Below are 23,962 nucleotides of genomic sequence, written 5' to 3' on the forward strand. Positions count from 1 at the left end.
AACAATACGATAAATATAGAAAAGGCATAACTACCAATTATGGGAGAGGTAGTTTAACAGTGGGTGCTTTAGCTTACAACATTTTCCATCCAGACTTGCAGAATGCATTTTAATTGTCCGACATAATAAGGCAGCCATTGTCAGTTTATTTGTAATAAAACACTGGATTTAGCAACAAAGTACAGAAGATATATCTCGGTTTGAGACAAAAATATGCTTCAGAACAATATGCCCCTGCTTGTATGCCCTATCATAGCTGCCTCTAAGTGATGTTAATGTAGATATAATGATGCAAAGTATTATTAATCGCCACCACTGTGCAGAGCAGATGTATTCGGTAGTAAATAATCAGTTTTACAAGCTAATTTAACTTTATAGACTATAAATCAACTACCAAAGTTTAACATTCACTTGCAATTTGTCTCTTGTAATAGAATCACATTTAACACAATTAAGTATTAATCAAGCAAATCTATAGAGACTGTAAACTGAGTTTTACCTGTACAGCTACCTTCCTTTTCTTCAAAGCCAGCACTACAAGTACATTTTCCAATAGGGACCAGCCATTCCCCCTCTGCACTGCAATGCATCCTGGGTGGGTTATCCAAGTCTATTTCAGAGTTATTTACGCAAGTCCCCCTAACTTCCACTAGAGTTGAGAAGGCGGCCTCGGCCACTGTGTCCGGAAAGACGGCAAGGTTTTGCACTGTAGAGAGGCATTTTTTATAATAAACACGTACAGAGACTAGGGCAACACATGCCCCTACATCCTGAAATCCCAAATGGAAGCCTCTCTTGTTAAGATGCCCAATCTCTCTGACTTCTGTATTCAGCTTCATTTTGCGTTCTCCCAGATCCCCTTGGGTGAAGCTCTCATCGGCTGCTATGGTATCAATTTTAACATACTTGCTCTCCTTGATGTTTTTCCCCAGATCATAATCAGATTCAATGTAATAAAGATTAAATGTCTCTTTGCATGTCCCCGCTACTCCAGGAATGCTGTTACAGTCCCTTAGAGTAAACTTCAGCTCAATAAAAATCCTTTGTCCATTACGTCTTAAGATCCAGCCAGTCTGCAGCCAGTTGTTCTGATTGGGCTCCATTACGTTACACACTTGATAGGTACGGATGGGTTTGTAATTCTCATCGACGCCACTAATTTCCTCCCACTAGGGTTAAAATAAGAGAAAAAGACAATCTATAAATTGCATTTTTAACCTTTTTTATGTTGGTGCAGAATAGCCTTATCTATAATTGATAGGTTTACAATAGATTCCAAATTTTGTTAGAATTATCATCTAACTGCACTAGATCTTAGTGAAATCACTTACAGTACATCATCCGTCAACAGTATGAAACACTGATGACTCATAAGGTCATTATCGGAAGCATAAATTATGAGCTAGTGTTCCAGGGATTAGCATTTCATTTCATACTGTGTAAGGGCAAGCCTTCATTTCTGTTTAAATCACTGATAGCAAAGACTGCATGACAAATACCCTAACATTTTACTCTTTTAATGGAAAAGTCTCACAGTAAAAAAAAAAATTGTTTAATGACCAAGCAGGATTTCTTCACATCTGAAGACCTATTCCTCTCTGTTTAACTATTTACAATGATCCTCAATGAAGGCAACTTATAATAAATTCAACATACTATAACAAATCTCATTGGTTCCCCATGAATCCAGGAATACATAATGTGCCTCGTTCATAAAAGCTTTTATGCCAGAAGGTGTAAAAAGCTTTGAAAAGTCACATAATGTTGGCGCAACTATGGGCTGCGTTCTTTGCCATTTTCACCAAGCTCCGATAAAGTGGGCAGAGCTAGGGTGAGAGGTGGGCTTGGCGGTCATCAAATTCATGATGATTGGTAACGTTCATGCCACAAATCTTAGTCCTGACTGGAGTAGGATATATAGAGAGTCACACACTGAGGTGTATGCTATTTGACCAATGCTCCTGTTTCATAAAGAAGTATAAGCTCCATGAATCAGTAGAGTCTGACTCCAGCTGATCTTGATGAATTGGGTCTTTATTTTTTTTTAATTTTAAAGGAGGTGAAAAGTTCCATATAAAAATGGAGAACAGTGCTTATGCACTTAGATTAAAAAATAAACATTACTCACCGGTTAAAGTACTTGCCCACAACATCACCATTCTGCTGCAGCAGTTTAGGTCATGTCTACAACATATGACCACTTCAGCCTGTGGCATCTTGTATTATCTACTTTGGCATTAACGCTAGGCCCAGTGAGTGGCTGTTGTGATCAAGAAGTGACATAACTAGAGTTGAGCGAGTATCTAAGTATTCGTACTCGCTATACTCATAACGAATGCTGTCTAATGCTCATGTATTCATTTCAAATAGCATGTGCAATGCAAGTCAATGAGGAATACTTGCAATGTAACGAGTAACCTGAATGCAGTACTATTTGTGTGAGTAGTGAATTGTGCGGAATTCAGGGTACTTGTTACAGTGCAAGTATTCCCCATTAACTTGCATTGAACATGCTATTAGAAACGAATACGAGTGTATTAGACAGTACTCATTAGGACTATAGCGAGTGCGAATAGTTAGGTACTCGCTCAACTCTAGACATAACAGCTGCCACCATGTCAGCAATGACTGGTGGAAGCAAAGGAGAAGCAGCATTGAAGTGGCAAGTACTTTAGCAGGTAGCTAATTCTCACTTTTCCAAAGCAGTATTTTCTTCATCTTGTAGATTGTGAAACAGGACAAACATTTTAAAGGAAATCTATTCCTATAAAAAAACCCACATCTGTGTGCCAGGGTCCTAATACCCCGGTAAACAGTTTGATTTTAACAAAATGGTTCTGGGTTGCCTAGTAGGACACACAATGGGATTGACTAATGTTGACCAATAATGATATTCTAAATTCTCATTCTACATTTTATATAGTGCACATTTTTGTAACCTGCTCACAAAAAAAATAAAAAATAGTCACCTACGATGAGGTCAAAATCCTTGCCTCGATAAAATACTGTCTTCATTTATACTGATCCTGTCCCTATCCAGTTTTCTAGAAAATGCTCTCCCTAGAGAATGCCTCCTACTGATCTCTATGTATACCCTGGAGGCATCTCAAAGTATTTGTCATAACCTTCTGTCTGCTTAGACTATAAAAAGAAGCTTATCCTGAGAGGAAGAGATTCAAGAGCAGCTCAGGTTCAACCAGGTTAATGGTGACAAGCACAAGCAGAGCTACACGTATTGACTGAGCTCAGTGCAACCAGGAAATTTAACTCTACACATCTTAACTTGTGGTTCCTTTTTGATATCAAGCTCAACTATAATTTTTAAAACACCATATTTAATAAAACTATACAACGTTTTCCACTTGTAGATGTGCAGTGGGTGAAAAAACGTATTGAACACATCATCAATTTTCGAAGTAAATATATTATTAAAGGTGCTATTGGTATGAATTTCTCACCAGATCTCAGTAACAACCGATCTAATCAATACAGGCAAAGAAATCAAACCAGAGATGTCCATAAATTTTCTGATGTGTAATAATGTACAATGACACAGAGAAAAAGTAGTCAATACACTTACTTAACACTTCATTTAAAAGTCTTTGTTGATAACAGCTTATAGACAATTCCTGTATGAACAAATCAGTCACATGTATTGTTTTGTTGTGATTTTGCCCTATCTTCAATACAAACACTCTTTAAAGAGCGCTTACAGTTTCAAGATGCCTCCTGTATGGAGATATTAGTTGCAGCCATTGCTCAGGTATGATTTTGGCCTATTCTTCCACACAACTCCTTAAATCCTGAAGGTTCCATGGGCTCCTTCTATTAACTTGGAGCTTTAGTTCTGTCCATAAATTTTCTATGGATTTCAGGTCAGGTGACTGGATTGGCAATTACAGCAGCCTTTATTTTCTATTCTGGAACCAACTGAGAGTTTCCTTTTTTCAGCCTTGTTTCATCTTCATCATCCTGGTAGGTGGCAGCAGATTTTGATCAAGAATGTATAGGAACTTTTGTCCATTCATCCTTCCTTCAATTATAGTAAGTTTGTGAGTGCCGTATGCTGAAATACAGCCCCACACCATGACCTTCCCACTTCCAAGCTTCACTGCTATGGTGTTTTTGGAGTGATATCGAATGCTATATGGCCTCCAAGCATAGTGTTGTTGAGCAAACTGAAAATGTACTTTAACATGCTTTATGTTCAGCAATGGAGTCTTACGTGATGATCATGCATACAAGCCATGGAGGTTGCATGCATTACTTATTGTTTTCTTTGAAACAATTGTACCTGCTGACTCCAGGTCCTTTTGTAGCTCTCCACAGGTGGTTTGGCTCTTGGACAACTTTTCTAATAATTCTTTTTACTGCTCTGTCTGAAATCCTGCAGGGAGCACCAGGTCATGGCTGGTTTATGGTGAAATTATGTTCTTTCCACTTCTGGATTATTGCCCCAACAGTGCTCACTGGAACCTTTTGTGATTTAGAAATTACTCTGTAACTAATGTAATCAGTATGTTTTGCAACAATTATGGTTGTGAAGGCTTTGAGAAACTCATCAGTTCTAGCCATCATGAGATGTTTCTTGTATGGAACCCTAGTAATGAGACAAATTTAATAGGCAATTAGTTGAACCAGCTGATATTATTTTTTACTAAGTGGCAGGATTGATTTATAATTACCGATATACAATATTTCAGCTGGTGTCATGACTTTCCAAGGCCCTTTCTTTGTTCATGTGTTCAATAGCTTCTCCCTGTGTCATTTCTCATTATTTCAGATCAGTACATTTATTGACATCTATGGTTTGATTGTTTTGCCTATGTGGATTGGATTGGTTGTTACTGACATCTGGTGAGAAATTTGTCAATAGCACTTTTAGAAATATATTTATTTAAAAAAATGGTGTCAGATTACTTTAGTTTGAAAGATGATGAACCCCAAATTTTTTTTAAATACTGTATCAGCAATTAAAGTTAAAATTTGATCATTTCTTATATCCCACAATAGCCCTTATCAGATTCATCCCACACTACATCCACAACGACCTATTTACTCTATTAGGCCCCAAAGCTGCATTTTTAATCTCCTACACTAAAGTTAGGACATCTTAGCGTAGGTCCACATGTGGCAGATTTGGTTCTAACACAAATTTTGCTGCAAATCCTTTGAAATAATCCTGAGAAAAATCCATGCGTGTTACATGAAGATTTTGTTGCAGATTTGGCTGCAAATTTTCCACCAACTTCAACATATGCATTGCAAAGGGTAAAAATCAAGGTGAAAATATGCAGCTTTTTCGTAAGTTAATGAGTATGATTAGCATATGAAAATTACAGAATGTTCATACTACCACGATGGGTTTTTCTTTTTAATACAAAGAGATTTGAAACTATCCAGAAACAATGCCACTCCTAGACAATCCTGGTGAGGTACAGTACTTGACTTGGATAGTAGTATCTCAAATCTCATATTTTTGGGGTGAAATGATTAATATTAACTCTTCTTAAACTAATGACCTTTTGTGAGTCAGCCCTGATTTTGAAAGTAAACATATCAAAATATTCCATAGGAAATGAGTATGCTATATTATTAGTCACTTACTCCATTGGATGGGTGTGAAGTCCAACCAAGCTCTGCCTGCGATTCTTTGGAGTCCAAAAGAATAACTGAAATGAAACAGATTGGGGGAAATGACATAATGTAAAACGTATCTTAGAACATGTTTTAAGATTTAAGATTTTCAGATTGAGAATTTTTTAAGACTGTAAAAGTAAATATATCAATGTCTACCATGAAAAAACCCCTTTAGTGCATTTCATTAAAAGCATTACTATTTATTGGTCGCTGAAGTAGTAGTAAAATCTGAAAATGCATTAGCTGCTAAAAACTTTTGATAGAAACTAAAATAATTGCATATCTTTAGAGATTATCATATCACTTCCACCGGTATGGATAAATCACTCGAATTTGACAGACACATAATTTGTATCTAAGTTATTCATTGATAGTTGAATGCTTCTTCTTGTTCTCTGCAGTCTTTTATAGATGTAAAAAATAAATTAGTTACAGCCAATGCCACCTATGTTTATGTCCTTCCCTCATGGCACTTATCGCCATTGGCCTGCTCCCCTCTGATTTTATCTCTGTCACTGTACACAGTGACGGTGCAATGTCAGAACATTACGACATGTGCACAATGGCACAGAACACAGAGACATCAGATGCCTAATAAGCACTAGAAGCCATGACGAAGCCATGACAAAGGCCAAAGAGGATGGCGTGATGGGGAAGGCAAAGAGGAACTATGACAGATTGGGCCGCAGGCTCGGGGTTTAGTGGGACTAGTGAGTGGTGAGGTACAATTTTTTTTATCTTTTTGCAAGCTCTCTATGGTTTACCAAAGCAAATTGTAACAAATGTGAGTCTAAGAAAGTTAAAATTTTTGTAAAATTCAAGGAGGATCCATTTTACTTGTACAAAATTGCACCCATCTCTGGTATAAAGTGATACAATTGTTAAGAATTACAATTAGGACTTTTTGACCTTCCTCTAGACGAGCTGTGTATGTGAATGGCTAAATGAGTTTTCGGAGATTTTTTATTCATTGAAGACATACTCTTACAACAACGTATCAATACTAGAGCATTAAGGGCGTTTTATACGCAGCGACATTGCTAGCGATGTCGCTCGTGAAAGCACCCGCCCCGTCGTTTGTGCGTCACGGGCAAATCGCTGCCCATGGTGGACAAAATCGCTAGTACCCGTCACACATACTTACCTTCCTAATGACGTCACTGTGGCTGGCAAAAAGCCTCTTTTCTAAGGGGGCGGTTTGTGCGGCGTCACAGCGAAATCACATGGCAGGCGTCCAACAGAAGTGGAGGGGCGGAGAGCAGCCGTGTGAATGTCATGCCCACCTCGTTGCCGGAGGACGCAGGTACGTGTTATTCGTCGTTCCTGGGTTGTCACATGTAGCGATGTGTGCTGCCTCAGGAACGATGAACAACCTGCGTCCAAAATTAGCAACGATATTTGGGAAATGGACGACGTGTCAACAATCAACGATTTGCTGAGTATTTTGCATCATTAGCGGTCGCTCGTATGTGTCACACGCAACGACGTCGCTAACAAGGCCGGATGTGCGTCACGAATTCCGTGACCCCCAACGACATCTCGTTAACGATGTCATTGCGTGTAATGGGGCGTTAAGACTATTGGAACTATGGCAGATCAGCTTTTATGGTTATAGTTTTAGTTAAAGTGAACGTGTCAGGTGCAATACGTACACAGAACCACAAGTAGTTCTTGGGTGCATATTGCTAATCCCTGCATAGCCATCCCTGTTTCTAGTAGTATAGATAAAGTGATCTTTACAAAAAGTATTTCTAAAGATCCTATATGATATGCTAATAAGGGCGGGGACTAGTCCAAAGGGCATTAGTTCTTGCGCTCATCTCGCCCTCTTAACATGGTAGCACGCCCACATGCTATTCAATGCAACATCACCAGCGGTAATGCGTGTACCTGTCTGTTGCTACAGCCTCAGACTCTGGGCAGAGCACATGATCAGGTCACCGCACTTCCGGTCATGCGCACTTGGAAGCTGGGACACATACACCTGGCTTCAAAAAGGTCTAGTGTGCATGTCCGGAAGTGCCAGGGACCTCTGATCATGTGCATTGCCCAGAATCTGAAGCTGTAGCAATGGACAGGTACGCGTGTCACTGCTGGTGATGACGCTGGCAGTGGGCATTGAATAGCATGGTAGTACACCCCTGTGGTGCATGCTACCATGGTAAGAGGGTGGAATGATTGCAGAAACTAATGCCCTTGTGACTAGTCCCTGCGCTCATTAAGATATCATAAAAGATCTTTAGAAATACTTTTTCCAAAGATCCCTTTATCTATGCTAGTGTATACAGGGACAGTTAGGCAGGGATTAGCAATATGTACCCAGAACCGTTCCAGGTTCTGGGTGCATATTGCACCTGAAAGGTTCCCTCTAATGGGGCATTCCTATTTCCAGGATCCTATCCCTATGTAATAGGTGTAAGAATAATAATATTGACAAATACGTCCAATTAGAAATGTAGTATCATTCTTCTGATTAACTATGTCACTTACCTCACATGCAAGGTATTGCAAGACCTTAGGTATCCATGGTTACGACCACTAGCAACTAACTCTGACTATATGCGTGGTCGTAAACATGGATACCTAAGGTCCTTTAATACCCTGCACATGAGGTAAGCAACATAGTGAATCAGAACTATACTACATTTCTAATTGGAGGTATTTGCCAAAACATAATGGATCTTGGAGATGGGAATAACCCTTTAAGTAACTATATAACTGATAAAAAAGTACATTCCAATTAAGTTTGACATAAAGCATCAATGTAAACTTATATTTAAAGTATGAATATTGTAAATGTTATGTGCAGAGCAAGTAGACAACACATAGCGGATAACATTTCAATGTGACCTGATATTTATATCTCTTTGTTTTGTTGCAGAAGGTAGAATTAAAACCTAAATTTAAATCTGAAAGTGAAAGCACTTGCAGGTATCTCCATAATGGCGAGTGCAGCGCTCTGCATAGAAAGCGTGTGATCTAACAAAGAAATTATTAACCATAAAATATTCTAAACACTGCCTCGGAGATTGTAGGCTGCAAATGACACCTCACCGAGCATACCTCTTTTACTGTTCAGAATTCATATTCTCTCCATCTCAGAGATTATACACAAAAAGGAAATACAACATCTTCTTTTATTGCACTAATGAGATATGGATTGTTTGCTTAGCTCCCGTCTAGCTATGGCTCATCTTGACAGAAGAACCATGTAAGTTCTAAGTAAGCAATAAAGCAGGAGGGATGCTCCCTGTGTGCACAGGATGGGTTCAGTCAATGCATCTGTGGAAGAAAAAGCCTTTCAAAGAATACACAATTTCATCCATTATTAAGATAGGCTCCGTGTCGGCTGCAAAAGACTAATAAGCAGAGTCTGTATTACATAAAATCCATAATAGACGGGGGCAGGACCTATCTGATTTGGGAGTTTGGAGCTCGGGTAAACATTTTATACATATTTCTAGTATGCTAGATTAAATGGAAAAATAAAATGAAGTCATAGCAATTACAGGAAGAAAATATATACCCACAAGGAATTTGTGTCAAAAACAGGACTTGGCTCAAGGTTTTACATTGACATTTTGCACAGATAGCAACTTCTCAACTTCGACAATAACATAACATAATTCACACAGTAATACTTTTATGAGCCATAGAAAGAACTGGTAACATTCACAACAAATAGCAATGAAGTGACATATAGCAGCTCCAAAAATGAGAAATTTGTCTGGGACCAAAAGCCCACACACCTTGCTCCACTTAACTTTGTATCCACCTGGCACAGAGCTTTTCCTGGCCAGACCGCTAATCCATTTTAGGCCCCATCCACACGTCCATGAAAATCATGCACATTTTTCACGGACATGTCAAAGGTGCATATTGGCCTCCGTGTGCCATTTTTATGGCATAATGTGTGTTTTCCGTGTGCTATCCGTGATAACACATGGAGAACCAGAACTTTCTGCTCACCTGTCCCTGGCGTTGCTGTCCGTGGTGCTGATCTTCGGTCTCCGGTTCTGCCGACTCCCCGCTGCTGCCGCTTCCTGCCCACAGTGGAGTGAATATTCAATGAGCATAATGAGTGGGGGTCGGAAGCAAGTGACAGCAGCGGCAAAGACTGCAGGGCTGGAGAAGGTGAGTATAGAATTTTTTTTTTTACAAACACGTGTGTTTTCTCCGATGCGTGTCACACGGATCACATCCGTGCACTCCGTGTGCAGGCCGTGTGACACCCATGATGCCTGAGAAAATGGACATGTCTACGTGTGGAGCACAGGTGCACATGTATGCTCCACACGTACACACGGTCCATAGCAAAATACGCACGTGTGTGCAGACCCATTAATTTTAATGGGTCTATGTGTGCCCGTGTCTCCGGCACGTGAGGAAACGGACCAAACACGGACTGGAGACACGGAACTTTGAAGGGGGCCTTAGGCAGTGCTCGGTCCGTACAAGGAGTGTGCGTATCGAACTCCACAGCAAAAGACAAGAAAATAGTGGCACTCACACAACTGAAATCTTCTTCTCATAAAAATGCAGGGGGTGATGCGCGGGCCGTCCAAGGACAACGGTGATTGTTTCACACACAATCGCGCTTCATCCGGTCCTGAGTGTGTCTGGACCCGACGAAGCGCCATTGTGCGTGAAACGGTTGCCATCTTCTTTAGATGTCCCCCGCAACTTCCCTGTATTTTTTTGAGAGGAAGATTTCAATTGGGTGAGTGCCACCATTTTCTTGCCTTTTGCTGTGGATTTTGACATACAGCAGCTATAGTGTTAAACTTTTCACATATGATGCACATATAGAACATTCCATTATGATAATTTATAAAGCTGTAAACTAAATACTAATTGTTTTGTAGGTTACTACTATTGGATGAACTTGCATGTGTCATTTATTAGCTTGTTTTGCCAACTTTCTGGACCATGGAATCTGATGGACGAATGGCATTTGCCAGATATGAACCTCAGAGCTGGTAAATCAATCTAATAGAGTATTTTGTTGGCTGGAGTACGGAGCAATCTAATATCTATATAATACATACACATATTGACTTTTTTCTCAAGTCAACCAGCCTCTCAGTGAGTAGTAACAGAGACGGCAGAAGAAAACTCAATAACATCACACTATATCATTGGAGCAGTGTAAAGATTTAGCAGAATTAAGATTATTGGAGTGCAATACATTACGATATTATTATGTTGCCAGTACTTTTATATAGGACTCTTGGTAATACTACAGTATTAAAAGGAATCTGTCACCACATTTGACCTATCTAAACTATTAATATGGGCATACAGGTTATAGAATGCTAAAAAGTGTTATACCTGTCTGCCTCACATCAGATGCCTTGTGGAAAAATCATCTTTTATTACTTTTTGTTAATGAGTTCTTCCAGGCTATGGGGCGGATGCTGCATGAAAGATAGCACTGCTTCCACACTTCATTAGCCTAGCTGGCTCCTCCTATCGGTGTACCTCTGTCCCTGTGACGTCTGCTTCTTCTTCAAAGATTGCGCATACGCAATGCAATTTCTGACATCACAATTTATAGTTCCTCCCTTTTATAGGCATGGGCTTCACATTCCTTTTGCACAGATGCCAGAGATCACTGCTACTGTGAGTGGACGCAGCAGTGACTCTTCAGCACCTGCGCAGAAAGAATGTGAGGCCTATGCCTATAAGAGGGAGGAACCTTAAAGGGTAATATCGGTAATTGCAAGGCACAGACATGGAATTTTGGGAGAAGAAGCAGATGTCACAGGGATTAAAGGGAATCTGTCATCAGGTTTTTAACACCTAATGTGAAAACAGGATAATGTAGGGGCAGAGATCCTGATTCCAAGGGTGTGTCACTTACTGGGCTGCTTAGTGTAGTTTTGATAAAATCATTAATTAATCAGCAGTAGATTATCATTTGAGGACCGCTTGGTGTGCTGATAGGTAGTCCAGCATATTCCTGTGCTCTGTATAACTGCTAGATCTGCAGCAGACAAAATATTGATTTTATCAAAATGACAGCACACAGCTCAGTAAGTGACACATCGCTGGAATCATGGTCTCTGCTGCTACATTATACTGCTCTCAGATGGAGGAGCAAAAACCTGGTGACAGAATCCCTTTAAGTGATGCTGATGGGAAGATACAACTAGGCTAATGAAGAGCAGAGGCAGCGTGATCTTCTGGGCAGCCTCCGCCCCACAGCCTAGAAGAGATAAAGGAACATATATTTTATATATATATATATATATATATATATACACAGTACAGACCAAAAGTTTGGACACACCTTCTCATTCAAAGAGGTTTCTTTATTTTCATGACTCTAAAAATTGTAGATTCACATTGAAGGCATCAAAACTATGAATATAATAATAATAATAATAATAATAATAATATATGTCTTATATTCTAGGTTCTTCAAAGTAGCCACCTTTTGCTTTGATTACTGCTCTGCACACTCTTGGCATTCTCTTGCTGAGCTTCAAGAGGTAGTCATCGGAAACGGTCTTCCAACAGTCTTGAAGGAGTTCCCAGAGATGCTTAGCACTTCTTGGCCCTTTTGCCTTTACTCTGCGGTCCAGCTCACTCCAAACCATCTCGATTGGGTTCAGGTCTGGTGACTGTGGAGACCAGGTCATCTGGTGTAACACTCCATCACTCTCCTTCTTAGTCAAATAGCCCTTACACAGCCTGGAGGTGTGTTTGGGGTCATTGTACTGTGGAAAAATAAATGATGGTCCATCTAAACGCAAACTGGATGGAAAAGCTCGCCGCTCCAAGATGCTGTGGTAGGCATGCTGGTTCTGTATGCCTTCAATTTTGAATAAATACCCAACAGTGTCACCAGCAAAGCACCCCCACACCATCACACCTCCTCCTCCATGCTTCATGGTGGGAACCAGGCATGCAGAGTCCATCCGTTCACCTTTTCAACCAAGACACGGTGACTGGATGCAAATATCTCAAATTTGGACTCCTCAGACCAAAGCACAGATTTCCACTGGTCTAATGTCCATTCCTTGTGTTCTTTAGCCAAAACAAGTCTCTTCTGCTTGTTGCCTGTCCTTAACAGTGGTTTCCCAGCAGCTATTTTACCATGAAGGCCTGCTGCACAGTCTTCTCTTAACAGTTGTTCTAGAGATGAGATGGTGTGTCCAAACATTTGGTCTGTACTGCATATATAAATAACCTGCCGGCTAATGAAGCTCAAATGTGGTGACAAATTCCCTTTAACATTATGCAGTTCTTTGTCTTGGACATTTGTTTTTTGTTGTTGTTGGAAGGCCCTTTTGATGCTAAGCTAATCACATAATTCATTATATACATTTCATTGTTCATCACATACTGGAAAGTTAAATGTTTTGTGACATAGAATCCATGGTCATAAAACATTATTTCCAAGGAAAAGTCTCTGTGAAAACTCACTTTGAGACTGAGAAGCTTTAGTAGAAGAGTTCAGAACCCTGGAGAGCAACCACACATGGGCAGTCATTTCCCTTATCTGGCTGGTCACAGTATAGTGTTGAAGGATCCCATATGCTTCACCCTTTGACATTGAGCTAAGAGAGGTTAGCTTAAGTAGAGATGAGTGGATCTTCTGAAACTCAAATCTGGCAAATCATATGATTTAAAAATATAGGAATACTCACCTCACCACTCTCTTGTCCGGCAGTCTTGGTGGCCCGTGGTCTGCTCCTCCAGGTCTCTTATTTTTTCCTTTCCCTGTCATGACAATTCTGTTTGGCTTTCTTCATTCCAGAGGAATAAGTGTCGTATGCTCCACCAATTCACCATAAATAGCAGAGCAAGAGTATATCAATTGTGGTAACATTTAAAATGTAACCTTTAATAATAAATATAATAAATATCTAAAAGAAAGGACCACACAACATAAACATAAACGGTTGTAAAACCAACCCAAAAAGGAGCAGATTTTAAGCTCCAGTTATTGTCAATAGAGGACAAAACTCCACATGAGGACCACAACAGAGGGGATTAACCTCCACCGTGGTAATAGTTATGACAACATAAAACAGGTTGTCAGACACACTTGTTCAGCAAGGTCAAGTAAATACAACTTACTACAATCTTAATAATAGAAAAGAGGGTTATCCAATATATAGAGGGGGGAGGGCAAAAATTAGCCACACACTACCCCTCAATTGGTAACAGTCTGACCTTAGATGCTCCAAGACCTCCCGACGCATTTCATAATTAGGCTTACTCCTCAGGGGATTATGGTCATGAGGGAGCTTTAGTAAAATGGACCTCCAGCCTGATGTGTCTGGGCCTGGCATAAAGCTCTACTAAAGCTCCCTCATGACCATAATCCCCTGAGGAGTAAGCCTAATTATGAAATGCGTTGGGAGGTCTTGGAGCATCTAAGGTCAGACTGTTACCAATTGAGGGGTAGTGTGTGGCTAATTTTTGCCCCCCCCCTCTATATATTGGATAACCCTCTTTTCTATTATCAAGATTGTAGTAAGTTGTATTTACTTGACCTTGCTGAACAAGTGTGTCTGACAACCTGTTTTATGTTGTCATAACTATTACCATGGTGGAGGTTAATCCCCTCTGTTGTGGTCCTCATGTGGAGTTTTGTCCTCTATTGACAATAACTGGAGCTTAAAATCTGCTCCTCTTTGGGTTGGTTTTACAACCGTTTATATTTATGTTGTGTGGTCCTTTCTTTTAGATATTTATTATTAAAGGTTACATTTTAATTGTTACCACAATTGATATACTCTTTCTTCATTCCAGGCCAAGACTTCCAGCACAACCAATCCTCAGACATCACTGCACATTGTATAGATAATTTGGCAATGTGCATCCTAACATCTTGAAGACACAATGTGTGCTGTAATGTAACATATAAGGCCTGGACAAGAAGGAAATTCAGGCCTGTAGCAAAAGGATTAAGGAGAATCTGTGCAACAGGAAAAAGGGGAAAAAAGAGGACCAGACTGTGGGCTGCTGGCATGGTGGGACAGGTGAGAGTTAAGTTGAACATTATTATTCTTTTAATTTTTTATTTTTTTTTTAAAGCAATTTTTTTAAACTATCTTTTAACCTATTGCCTTGCCCACTATGTTTAAACAGAAAAATATCAGGCACTGCTGGCCAAAATTTTTCTGAATTCACTTAAAGACATTTACAAAACAGTCATACTATAGAGACTATTAATTTTTTTAAAGATGAAAGAGAATTTAAAGAGTAACTGTCATTTTAATTTTTATTTCATAAACCAATAGTACACTTGAAAATAAGAATCTGTGTAATATATCTTATAAGAGAAATCTGCTTCTCTGCCAGAACTGATCAGTCATTACCAACATTCTCAAATCTGAGGTAAAATCTGTATTCAGTGAAGACTTTTCCATAACTAAGATAGGAGATGGCAATTGGTTATGATGAAATTGTATGTAGATAGAAGAGTGAGGAGGGGGCGAAACTATGTCTCCATCTCCTTTCTCTGCCTCTAGCTCTTCCCTCTCCCTCTAGCTCCTCTCTCTGCCTCTAGCTCTTACTTCTGCCTCTAGCTCCTTTCTCTGCCTATAATTCCTTTCTCTGCCTCTAGCTCCTCCCTCTTTATCTAGCTTTTCCCTCATTATCTACTTCTTACCTCTGCCTCTAGCTTTCCCCTCTGCCTCTAGTTCCTTTCTCTGCCTCTAGCTCCTCCCACTGCCCCTAGTTCCTTTCTCTGCCTCTAGCTCCTCCCTCTGCCTCTAGTTCCTTTCTCTGCCTCTAGTTCCTCCCTCTGCCTCTAGTTCCTCCCTCTGCCTCTAGTTCCTTTCCCTGCCTCTATCTCCCTCTGCTCCTCCCTCTGCTTCTAGCTCTTCCATCTGCCTCTAGCTCCTCCCTCTGCCTCTAGCGCCTCTCTCTGCCTCTAGCTCTTCCCTATGCCTCTAGATCCAACCTCTTCCTCCAGCTTCTCCTTGCTCCCATCAATATAGAATCTGATCAGCACGAACTGCCATCTCCTATCTCCATAATAGGAAAGTTTTTACTGAATACAGATTTTTCCTCAGAATTGAGAATTTTGATAATGACTGATCAATTCTGGCAGAGAAAGAAGCAGATTTGTCCGACGATATATTACAAAGCTGCTTATTTTCATATGAACTATAGATTTATGAAATCAAATTTAAAACAATGGTTGCGCTTTAAGTCCACTCAAATTAATTAATTAATCAATTTATTTTATTAATTTATAATAATTCAACTTACCTACTGAAATCCTTTGGAAGGTGGTATGTTATTTGAATTACTTCTTTTAGTAGAGTTAACATTGTCTACGCAATGACTGAAGGATCATGCCTCTAGGTTCAAAGACTGCCTACAGTGGTTTTTGCTTATCTGCTTAATCTAGCTATAAAAAACAGCTTTCTGCACCAACTGTCAGGAGCATTGAGAGAATTATCCATTTGTACATCTTTGCACAAAATGTGGAGAAAGCATGGGTTTTCAGAACTAATTAGGGTAGTAAAACTGTTTTATTAATTCAGGATATTAGAATTCTGGTCACCAAAATTTGTACGAGACACCAATTACACAGAATCATTCTACAAGGATAATAAAGTTAAATGCTGCATTATTAATAAAGCAATTATCCACAATCAATGAAAAATAATCTAGAAATTAATAAATGTAACAAACAGCCTGGCACCTTTAATGCTGAAGTAGTAAAAGTAGGCAGTGTGTAGTCTCTAATAAAGGTCAATTGATTTAAATTTAAACCCCCTTTCATTAACTTAATTTGTCCATTGATGCTCATCTGTCTTTCTATTGCCTTCTGAGATAGAGTTAGATGAATTTGTTAGCCAGCTTCTAGTTTCCCAGGTATAGAAGAAAGTTCACAGAGCAGATTACATGGGATAATAAGCTGTTTACTTCTTAGAGATCATGAGGTAATGAAAAGCACAGTCATACAGCATTGCAACAGGAAGAGAAAGTGAAACCAGAAAGAAAAATAAAAGACTTTCTACAATTCAGATAATAAGGAAACTTTACACAACATCGCCATCTACTGTTAGATCAGTATAAAAGCCTCCTTCACACAGTCAAATAAGTCCTTCTCTGTTGCATATACCAACAGAATTGTGGTAACATTGTTCCAATTACAGTGTCAAACGTTTTGGTGGTTCTGCCTGGTATTTTTCTTTAATATCAAACATGACTCAATAATTGACACTGTTTCTACAACTTAATTTACTAATTTTTCCTAAAAATGTTTTTGTCCCTCTATTATTTGGATACATTGGATAGATTACTGCTAGAGATGAACGGATCTGGCAAAAATCAAATTTGCCAGATCGTGTAGATTTTCCTGGAAAATTATTTCACTTTGAGCAGCACAAATAAATGTTCCTTATTATGCTGCAAAGAATAATAAATGTAAAATGTATAAAGTTATGATGCATTGTACAGGAAAGCCCTGGGCATCATCAGAGTCAGTTTTCCAAGCCAATTGTGGAGATGTCCAGGGCTTCAGCACTCGGTTTTGTTGATTTGAAGATACTCTGAGGACCAGATCTGGGGCAGTGTAGAGCGGAGGGGCTAGAGAGGTTATTGGTAAAGTTACAAAAGAAAGGCAAAACGGGAATGCACCACCGTATTACCTGCTCCTGTGTCTCGGCTGTCTGGATGAACGTGTAGGCTCCCCTATGGACCTTGTCCAGTGGTGATCTCAGCATAAAACGTGTAAGTCCAGGTGAAATCCAGATGAAAAGATTAATATGGCAGCACTCGCTGGCATAAGAAGTCCAGTCTTTATTGAAAAAAGTACATAACAAGTGTGTCTAAGACCAAGTGCTGGCACTCAGGAGGACGACAGCCGTTTTGGATGGCTGTGCTTCTACGGGTCCATACTCATATGGACCCGTAGAAGTGCAGCTGTGTGGAACAGTCGTCCTCCTGAGTGCCAGCACTTCATCTTAGACCTGCTTTTTATGTACTTTTTTCAATAAAGACAGGATTTTTTAATGCCAGTGAGTGGCACTTTTGTCATCCTTTCATCTGGATTTCACCTTAGTTGTTAAGTTAGTATGAGTATTTTTCTAACAGCCAGTTGCCGTTCTGCTGAATGGAAGAAAATTGCAAAAAATATGTAATATTTGTATATATTTACTAGAATACATTTATTCAGTAATAGTAATGTAATATATAAAGCTGAGTGTATGTATGTATGTATGTATGTATGTACTGTATGCATGTGTGTGTATGTGTGTGTGTGTGTGTGTGTGTGTGTGTGTGTGTATATGTCGGCTAAAGGAATCCGCATCATACAATCATGAAATTTTACACAGACGCCTCACGTGACTCAGGGAGCGTCATATACTATGTTTTGAGGGGAAATTTTAACCCCGCGCTTTACAGTTATTCGCCAAAAAACCTGCCTCCATTCAAGTCAATGGAACTGGGAGCCACAATGCAGCCAGAACTTCAGAAGAATGTTAGTGTGTCACAATGCAGCCAGGAAATTAGACAGACAGACAGACAGAGACAGAGATAGACAGAGACAGGCAGAAACAGACAGACAGAGACAGACAAAGAGAAAGATAGACACAGACAGTCAAGAAAAGAGACAGACAGGGAAAGAGATAGACAGACAGAAACAGGCGGAGACAGACAGACAAAGAGACACTCAGACACAGATAGACAAAGACAAAGAGACAGACAGGGAAAGACAGGGAAAGAGACAGACAAGAAAACAGGGAAAGAGACACACAGACAGGGAAAGTGACAGACAGAGACAAACAGAGAGAGAGACAGACAGAGAGAGCGAGAGACAGACAGAGGAAGAGACAGACAGAGACTGGGAGAGAGACAAAGAGACAGTTACTATCCTGGGCAACGCCGGGTACAACAGCTAGTTTATTCATAAAAGTAGACTTTTAGAAAGAAAAAATGGTATGCCTAAACATTTTGCCTCTTTTTAGGCCTAATCTCAAATGGGAATGGCTAATAGGGGAATAGCAGTGATTTGCCGTATTGGTTATGTGTGCTGACAAGACATCATCAGTACAAGCGAAGAGTGATGGGGGCTCCTGAAACAGCAGTGTTTTGAATATGTGAGTAATGCTCTTTTTAAACTTTGTCACACTCTGCTGAATGTCTTTGTTCTTTTGATCATGGACAAATCCCTTTAATTAAAAGAAATCTGTGATATTATTCTAATTCTTTCAACCACAACATACGCTGCCTGTTATAAATATCTCTGATGTTTTTATTTAATAAAGCCCAAGTTCTGTTGTTGTGCAGGTTGAGGTGTGAAACTCTCTTTAGAAAGCAGATGGTAAGACATATATCAAATTAGGATACTTCGAAAAAGATCACGTTTTCTCCATAAATAACTTCAGATACTTTTATCTTTTAAAGTTTGACTATAAAAAAAAGAATTTTGAAGTTTGAATGATATTTTAAAATATTGTTTTTCTTTTGGTTGTGTAGCCAACTAAGAATGTTTGTCATGCTCACACATAGCTTTTGAGTGTGCACTTTTCTGCATCAAAAAACATAGCCTGTGGCCAAAAAGATACAGCAAAAATTATAGTGCATTTTTAATGCATTTTTAACATGTTTTTTTCTGGGTGTTTTTTAAGCTTTTTATTATCCTCATGTGAAAAAACTGCAGAAAAGCTTTACATGCTGCAATTTTTTTTAAGCACCACAGGTCAAAAAACGTACAGAAAAAATGCACCATGTGAATGGCATTTTATAACTCTTATTCATTTTGCTGTTATTATGAAAAGCGGCATATTTTCCAAACATTAAAAATAGGGAGAAAATATGCTACTTGTGAACAAGCCTAAATCTAAAGTCGATGCATTGTCTATTTAGCACATGTGATAGATAAATCATTTTAAAGTTTGTGAGAATCAATTTGCTTGACCCGATCCTTCGGCCATGACAGTAATCTGTAACTAGAGCTGAGATAACTGCCTTTTACTTAATATCTTACTTTACTTGACATCATAAGTGTGTCATGCCCAAACAATTATGTCATGCCAGACCAGCAACTTAAAGTAAGAGCAAAGGATGCCTTCAGATAAGAGACAGCTCTCATTACTCCCATTAATCAGTAAAAGATTACTATCATAGACAATGGATTGTGTCTTGCAAACTGATATGCACCAAATTGAATCAGTTTATTAAAAAACTGTGTTGCCATGAGGTGAAAAATCTCCTTTCTGTTTAAGTTGACCCTTGTCAAGTATAATCCATCTCACAGTAGATGTCAAGCAGTGTGCTGCTCTATATGCACCAGTGTTGGGTTAAGTTCACACAGTGCATTTTTCGTGGCGTTTTTGCGCAGTTTTCGGGTGCGTTTTTGCTCAGAAAACTGCATGACTTTGCTTTCCCAGCAAAGTCTATTAGTTTTCATTTTTTCTCTGTCTGCACACAGCGTTTTTTTTCAGCTGCGTTTTTGTGGATTCCAATCCCCAGCTGCCTAGTTGTACCCGGCTGGACACAAAAATTAGGCGAAGCTCACGTCATTTTTTTTTTTTTAATTATTTCATGAAATTCATGAAAAAATTTAAAAAAAAGGGCTTCTCTATATTTTTGGTTCCCAGCCGGGTACAAATAGGCAGCTGAGGGTTGGGGGCAGCCCGTACCTGCCTGCTGTACCCGGCTAGCATACAAAAATATGTCGAAGCCCACGTCATTTTTTTTGTTTGGGGGGGCAAAGAAATCCTGCATACAGTCCTGGAAGGAGGATGCTGAGCCTTGTAGTACGACAGCTGCTGTCTGCTCTCCTGCATAGACTATTGGATGGAGGATGCTGAGCCTTGTAGTTTGACAGCTGCTGTCTGCTCTCCTGTATACACTATTGGATGGAGGATGCTGATCCTTGTAGTTCGACAGCTGCTGTCTGCTCTCCTGCATACACTATTGGATGGAGGATGCTGAGCCTTGTAGGTCTGCTCCCCCTGACTCTCCCTCCAGCATACAGTCCTGGATGGGGTATGCTGAGCCTTGTAGTTCTGCAGCTGTCTGCTCTCCTGCATACACTAGTGGAGAATGAAGAACATATTGAAGAAGGAAATGACATCAGACCTTTTTTTTTTTTTGTTCACTGATAAAAAACGTATAAAGACGCAGTGAGCAAAAACGCAGCAAAACGCATAAAAAAACGCACCAAATCGCGGCAAAAACGCGCGCGTTTGTTGCCGCGTTTTTTCGCTGCGGGTGCGTTTTTGTGCGTTGTTTGCCACACAAAACGCAGCGTCAAAAAAACGCAGTGTGTGAACCTAGCCTTATGGTGACTTTGGGCTCTGTTCACACTGCAGAGTCTGACACACCACCTGGTGCTTCTGTGTTGTGTAGTCAGAGCCGGGCATCGACCAGTGTTGTGCTTGCTGATGACTGGTCCGGCAAGAGTTAATTCCTGTTAGCCTGTGAATTGCTGCTGAGGTCACGGGTTAATGAAGACGTATAACAGCTGCCTCCACCTATTGAAAGATGGCGGATCCTGTTCCTCCATGTCGAATATAGCAAAAGTGATACTGGTCTTGTTGCATGGTGGTTCAGCTTTTGGAGCACTGATGTATGCTATTGTGGTGTGTTGTGGAGATACCCATGTTGTTCCATTGTTCCCTCCTTTTCTTTATTTTGCCCCTGGGAACATATTGCCTTTACCTTCGTGAGTGACTGCTGTGAGTGTGAATTGTAGTTCCTCCTTGTCTATTTGTGTGGGGATTTATCACTCCTGGTCCTGGCCCCCTCCCAGGGTGTGTGTGAGTGGGTATAAGACTAGGACTTCATGAGTTAGGATTACGCTGAGGGCCCAGACCTCGCCACCATCATACCTCTGGGATAAGGGACAGTTAGGGGCTTCCCAAGCCTTTAGTGTCAGTTTAGGAGACCCAATTCACAGTTACTCTCTTACTACCATGACAGCAGAAATGTAGAGACAGATGAGAGGAAGTAGAGGTGGGTCTTTGCTTTACTGTATCCACTTTCCTCTCTGTGAAATTGCATACAGGCTTAACAGAGAAATGAGCCTTCAGTTCAGGACAGAATAGCAATGTGATGGGGTCCTTCTCCCATATCACACAATCAACAGAGCGAGAGATGGCTGTACAATCCAATAAGCATTTATTCCAAGCAAATCAAATGGTCCATAACATGATCCACAAAACAGAGGGTAAAATTAGTCCAGCAATAAATGTCCAGGTCTCTCTGAGAAGTCGCAGCTTCTCCCAGAGGATCAATCCTTCTCTCTTCAAGTTCTCAAACAGACTGACAAATCCCTCAGGTAAGCAGACAGTTTCCAATAGGTGGATCCCAGGCCCCCTCCCCCAGACTTAAGGACAGTAACACTATAGGGGGTAATTAACTACAGACAATACAATGTACACACAAGCAATACAAATAATGGACATTGAACCAAGCATAAAATAAGAACCTATACAGCATGATACACAGTACACCATATCCCACCATCACAAGCCATATTACAATGCCAGAAAAAAATCAGTTATAGTAAATGAGTGAATGGAAGTTCCAACACCTATAGTGCTGATAATGCATTAGTAAAGTGAAACTTCCCACTCAAAAAGAGTGTATTGCAAAGTTCAGAACATGAGAATTGGATAGTTCCTTGATACTTTAGAATATGTGCACTACAACCAGTCTGAATGGTTTGTGGAGAAGCTTTTCTACAGGTTGCTTGCAAAAGAAAATACACAGTTTAAAGCCATAAACTTACACATATTAAAATACGATTTATTAAGCACATGCTTCAATAAGATCTGTCTGTTATTGCCAGATGCTCCTCTTAATTGCTAGATTATTTGCATAATAATATATTAGTGTTTCCCCAGATAAAATGCCAGTAACGTTCTACTAAATATAGTAAAACAGTTAAAAAAAACCTGCTAATTTGTTGATGAACAGACTATTCACTTTTTATTACTTTGAATTAAAAAAAAAGAGACAAATAAAGAAAGAAACTTCTTATCAGTAGTGTTCTATATATACTTACAGAATGTCCATGTAAGAAAGAAAACCTGACCGGAATCAGCTGCTGTGCCTGGGATACTTTATTTGAAATTCATAGGTGCAGAGTAAAAGAGGCAAGAGGAGACCTGGATGCAGGGTCCCTCACCTGAGGATGACGGCTAATCAGGCTTCTACGGGTCCACCAAAGCCTGATTGGCAGGCGAAACGGCCTTCGTCCTCAGGTGAGGGACCCCGCATCCAGGTCTCCTCTAGCCTATTTTACTCTGCACCTATGAATTTCAAATAAAGTATCCCAGGCACAGCAGCTGATTGCGGTCAGGTTTTCTTTCTTACATGGACTTATTGGGACACTCTCTCCTTTCCTGACCTGCATGCTCAGACCGGGCAATCCTGAACGCTGGAGCTGCATTCCATGCACGTGGGCGAACTCACAAGGTAACTAAGGTGGATTAGTGGTGCAGGACTCTCCTCTGCTTTATGATATACTTACAGTATACTCACAGTGGTGAATAAATTATAAAAAAATAAAAATAAAGTGAATAAAATATACTTATATTATATTATTTTTTTTTGTTTTAGTTGCAAGCTTTGGCATGTAAGTCTTTCTTTTTTGTCCTAATATAATGTGTGTAGATTATGTCCATTTAACTGACCGTGCTTCCAGACCCTCCTCACCCATTAGTCACCGTTGTTTTTATCCTTTAATGGTCTCTCTTTTCCCAAATATATGTGGTTTTAAACCATGAAAGAGGTAGTAATATAGAGCAGAATCCAGTACAATGAGGTTGCCATGACGTGGCTTCTGGGCAGGTATGAGAATGGCCATTCTGATATGCAAAACACCTCAAACATATTTAGAATTTTTTTTTTTTTTTTGCTTTTTTGTTTTTTTATTAGTTGCAAGCTTTGGCGTGTAAGTCAGCTCTTTAGTATGAGTAGACACTAAACTCTGTAGTATGAGTAATCAATAGCTCACACACAGATAAGACAAGCACAGATGTTTTTTTCTTTTATCAACCCTCGCAGCATGCTGTCCACAGCTTACATTGCAAAGTTCTGGTGACAGATTCCCTTTAACACATTTCAGACTTGACTAAAATGCCATGTTTATTTTGTTATAATGAGATGAATAACCTCCCACATCTTAATCATTTGATGAATTTCATCAGCTGAAGACAAATAAGTGTTTAACAGTGAAACGAAGTAAGGTATGTTTTCTGTCTGACTATAAAAAAAATACTGATCGAATTTACAGCATTTCATAAAATGCATCTGTCTTAATTCTGCTAACTTCCTCTACAGATGTTCTAAATAACAATTTAGAAAAAAATCCCTGGTGAGTTTTTTACTT

General features: G+C 39.7%; 1 protein-coding gene across 1 annotated transcript in view; it reads right to left on the minus strand.

Moving 5' to 3' along the window:
- EPHA10 (EPH receptor A10) overlaps positions 1 to 23,962 on the minus strand; it is a 1,151,424-nt gene that overhangs the window by 1,015,083 nt on the left and 112,379 nt on the right. The window contains exons 2-3 of the mRNA XM_075336054.1: positions 5,608 to 5,672; positions 500 to 1,169 (exon numbers count right to left, since the gene is read on the minus strand). Of these exons, the coding sequence (XP_075192169.1) occupies positions 500 to 1,169; positions 5,608 to 5,672 (735 nt within the window). The remainder of the gene's footprint in view (positions 1 to 499; positions 1,170 to 5,607; positions 5,673 to 23,962) is intronic.

This window comes from Anomaloglossus baeobatrachus, chromosome 2 (assembly GCF_048569485.1).
Source record: "Anomaloglossus baeobatrachus isolate aAnoBae1 chromosome 2, aAnoBae1.hap1, whole genome shotgun sequence".
Classification (NCBI taxonomy): domain Eukaryota; kingdom Metazoa; phylum Chordata; class Amphibia; order Anura; family Aromobatidae; genus Anomaloglossus; species Anomaloglossus baeobatrachus.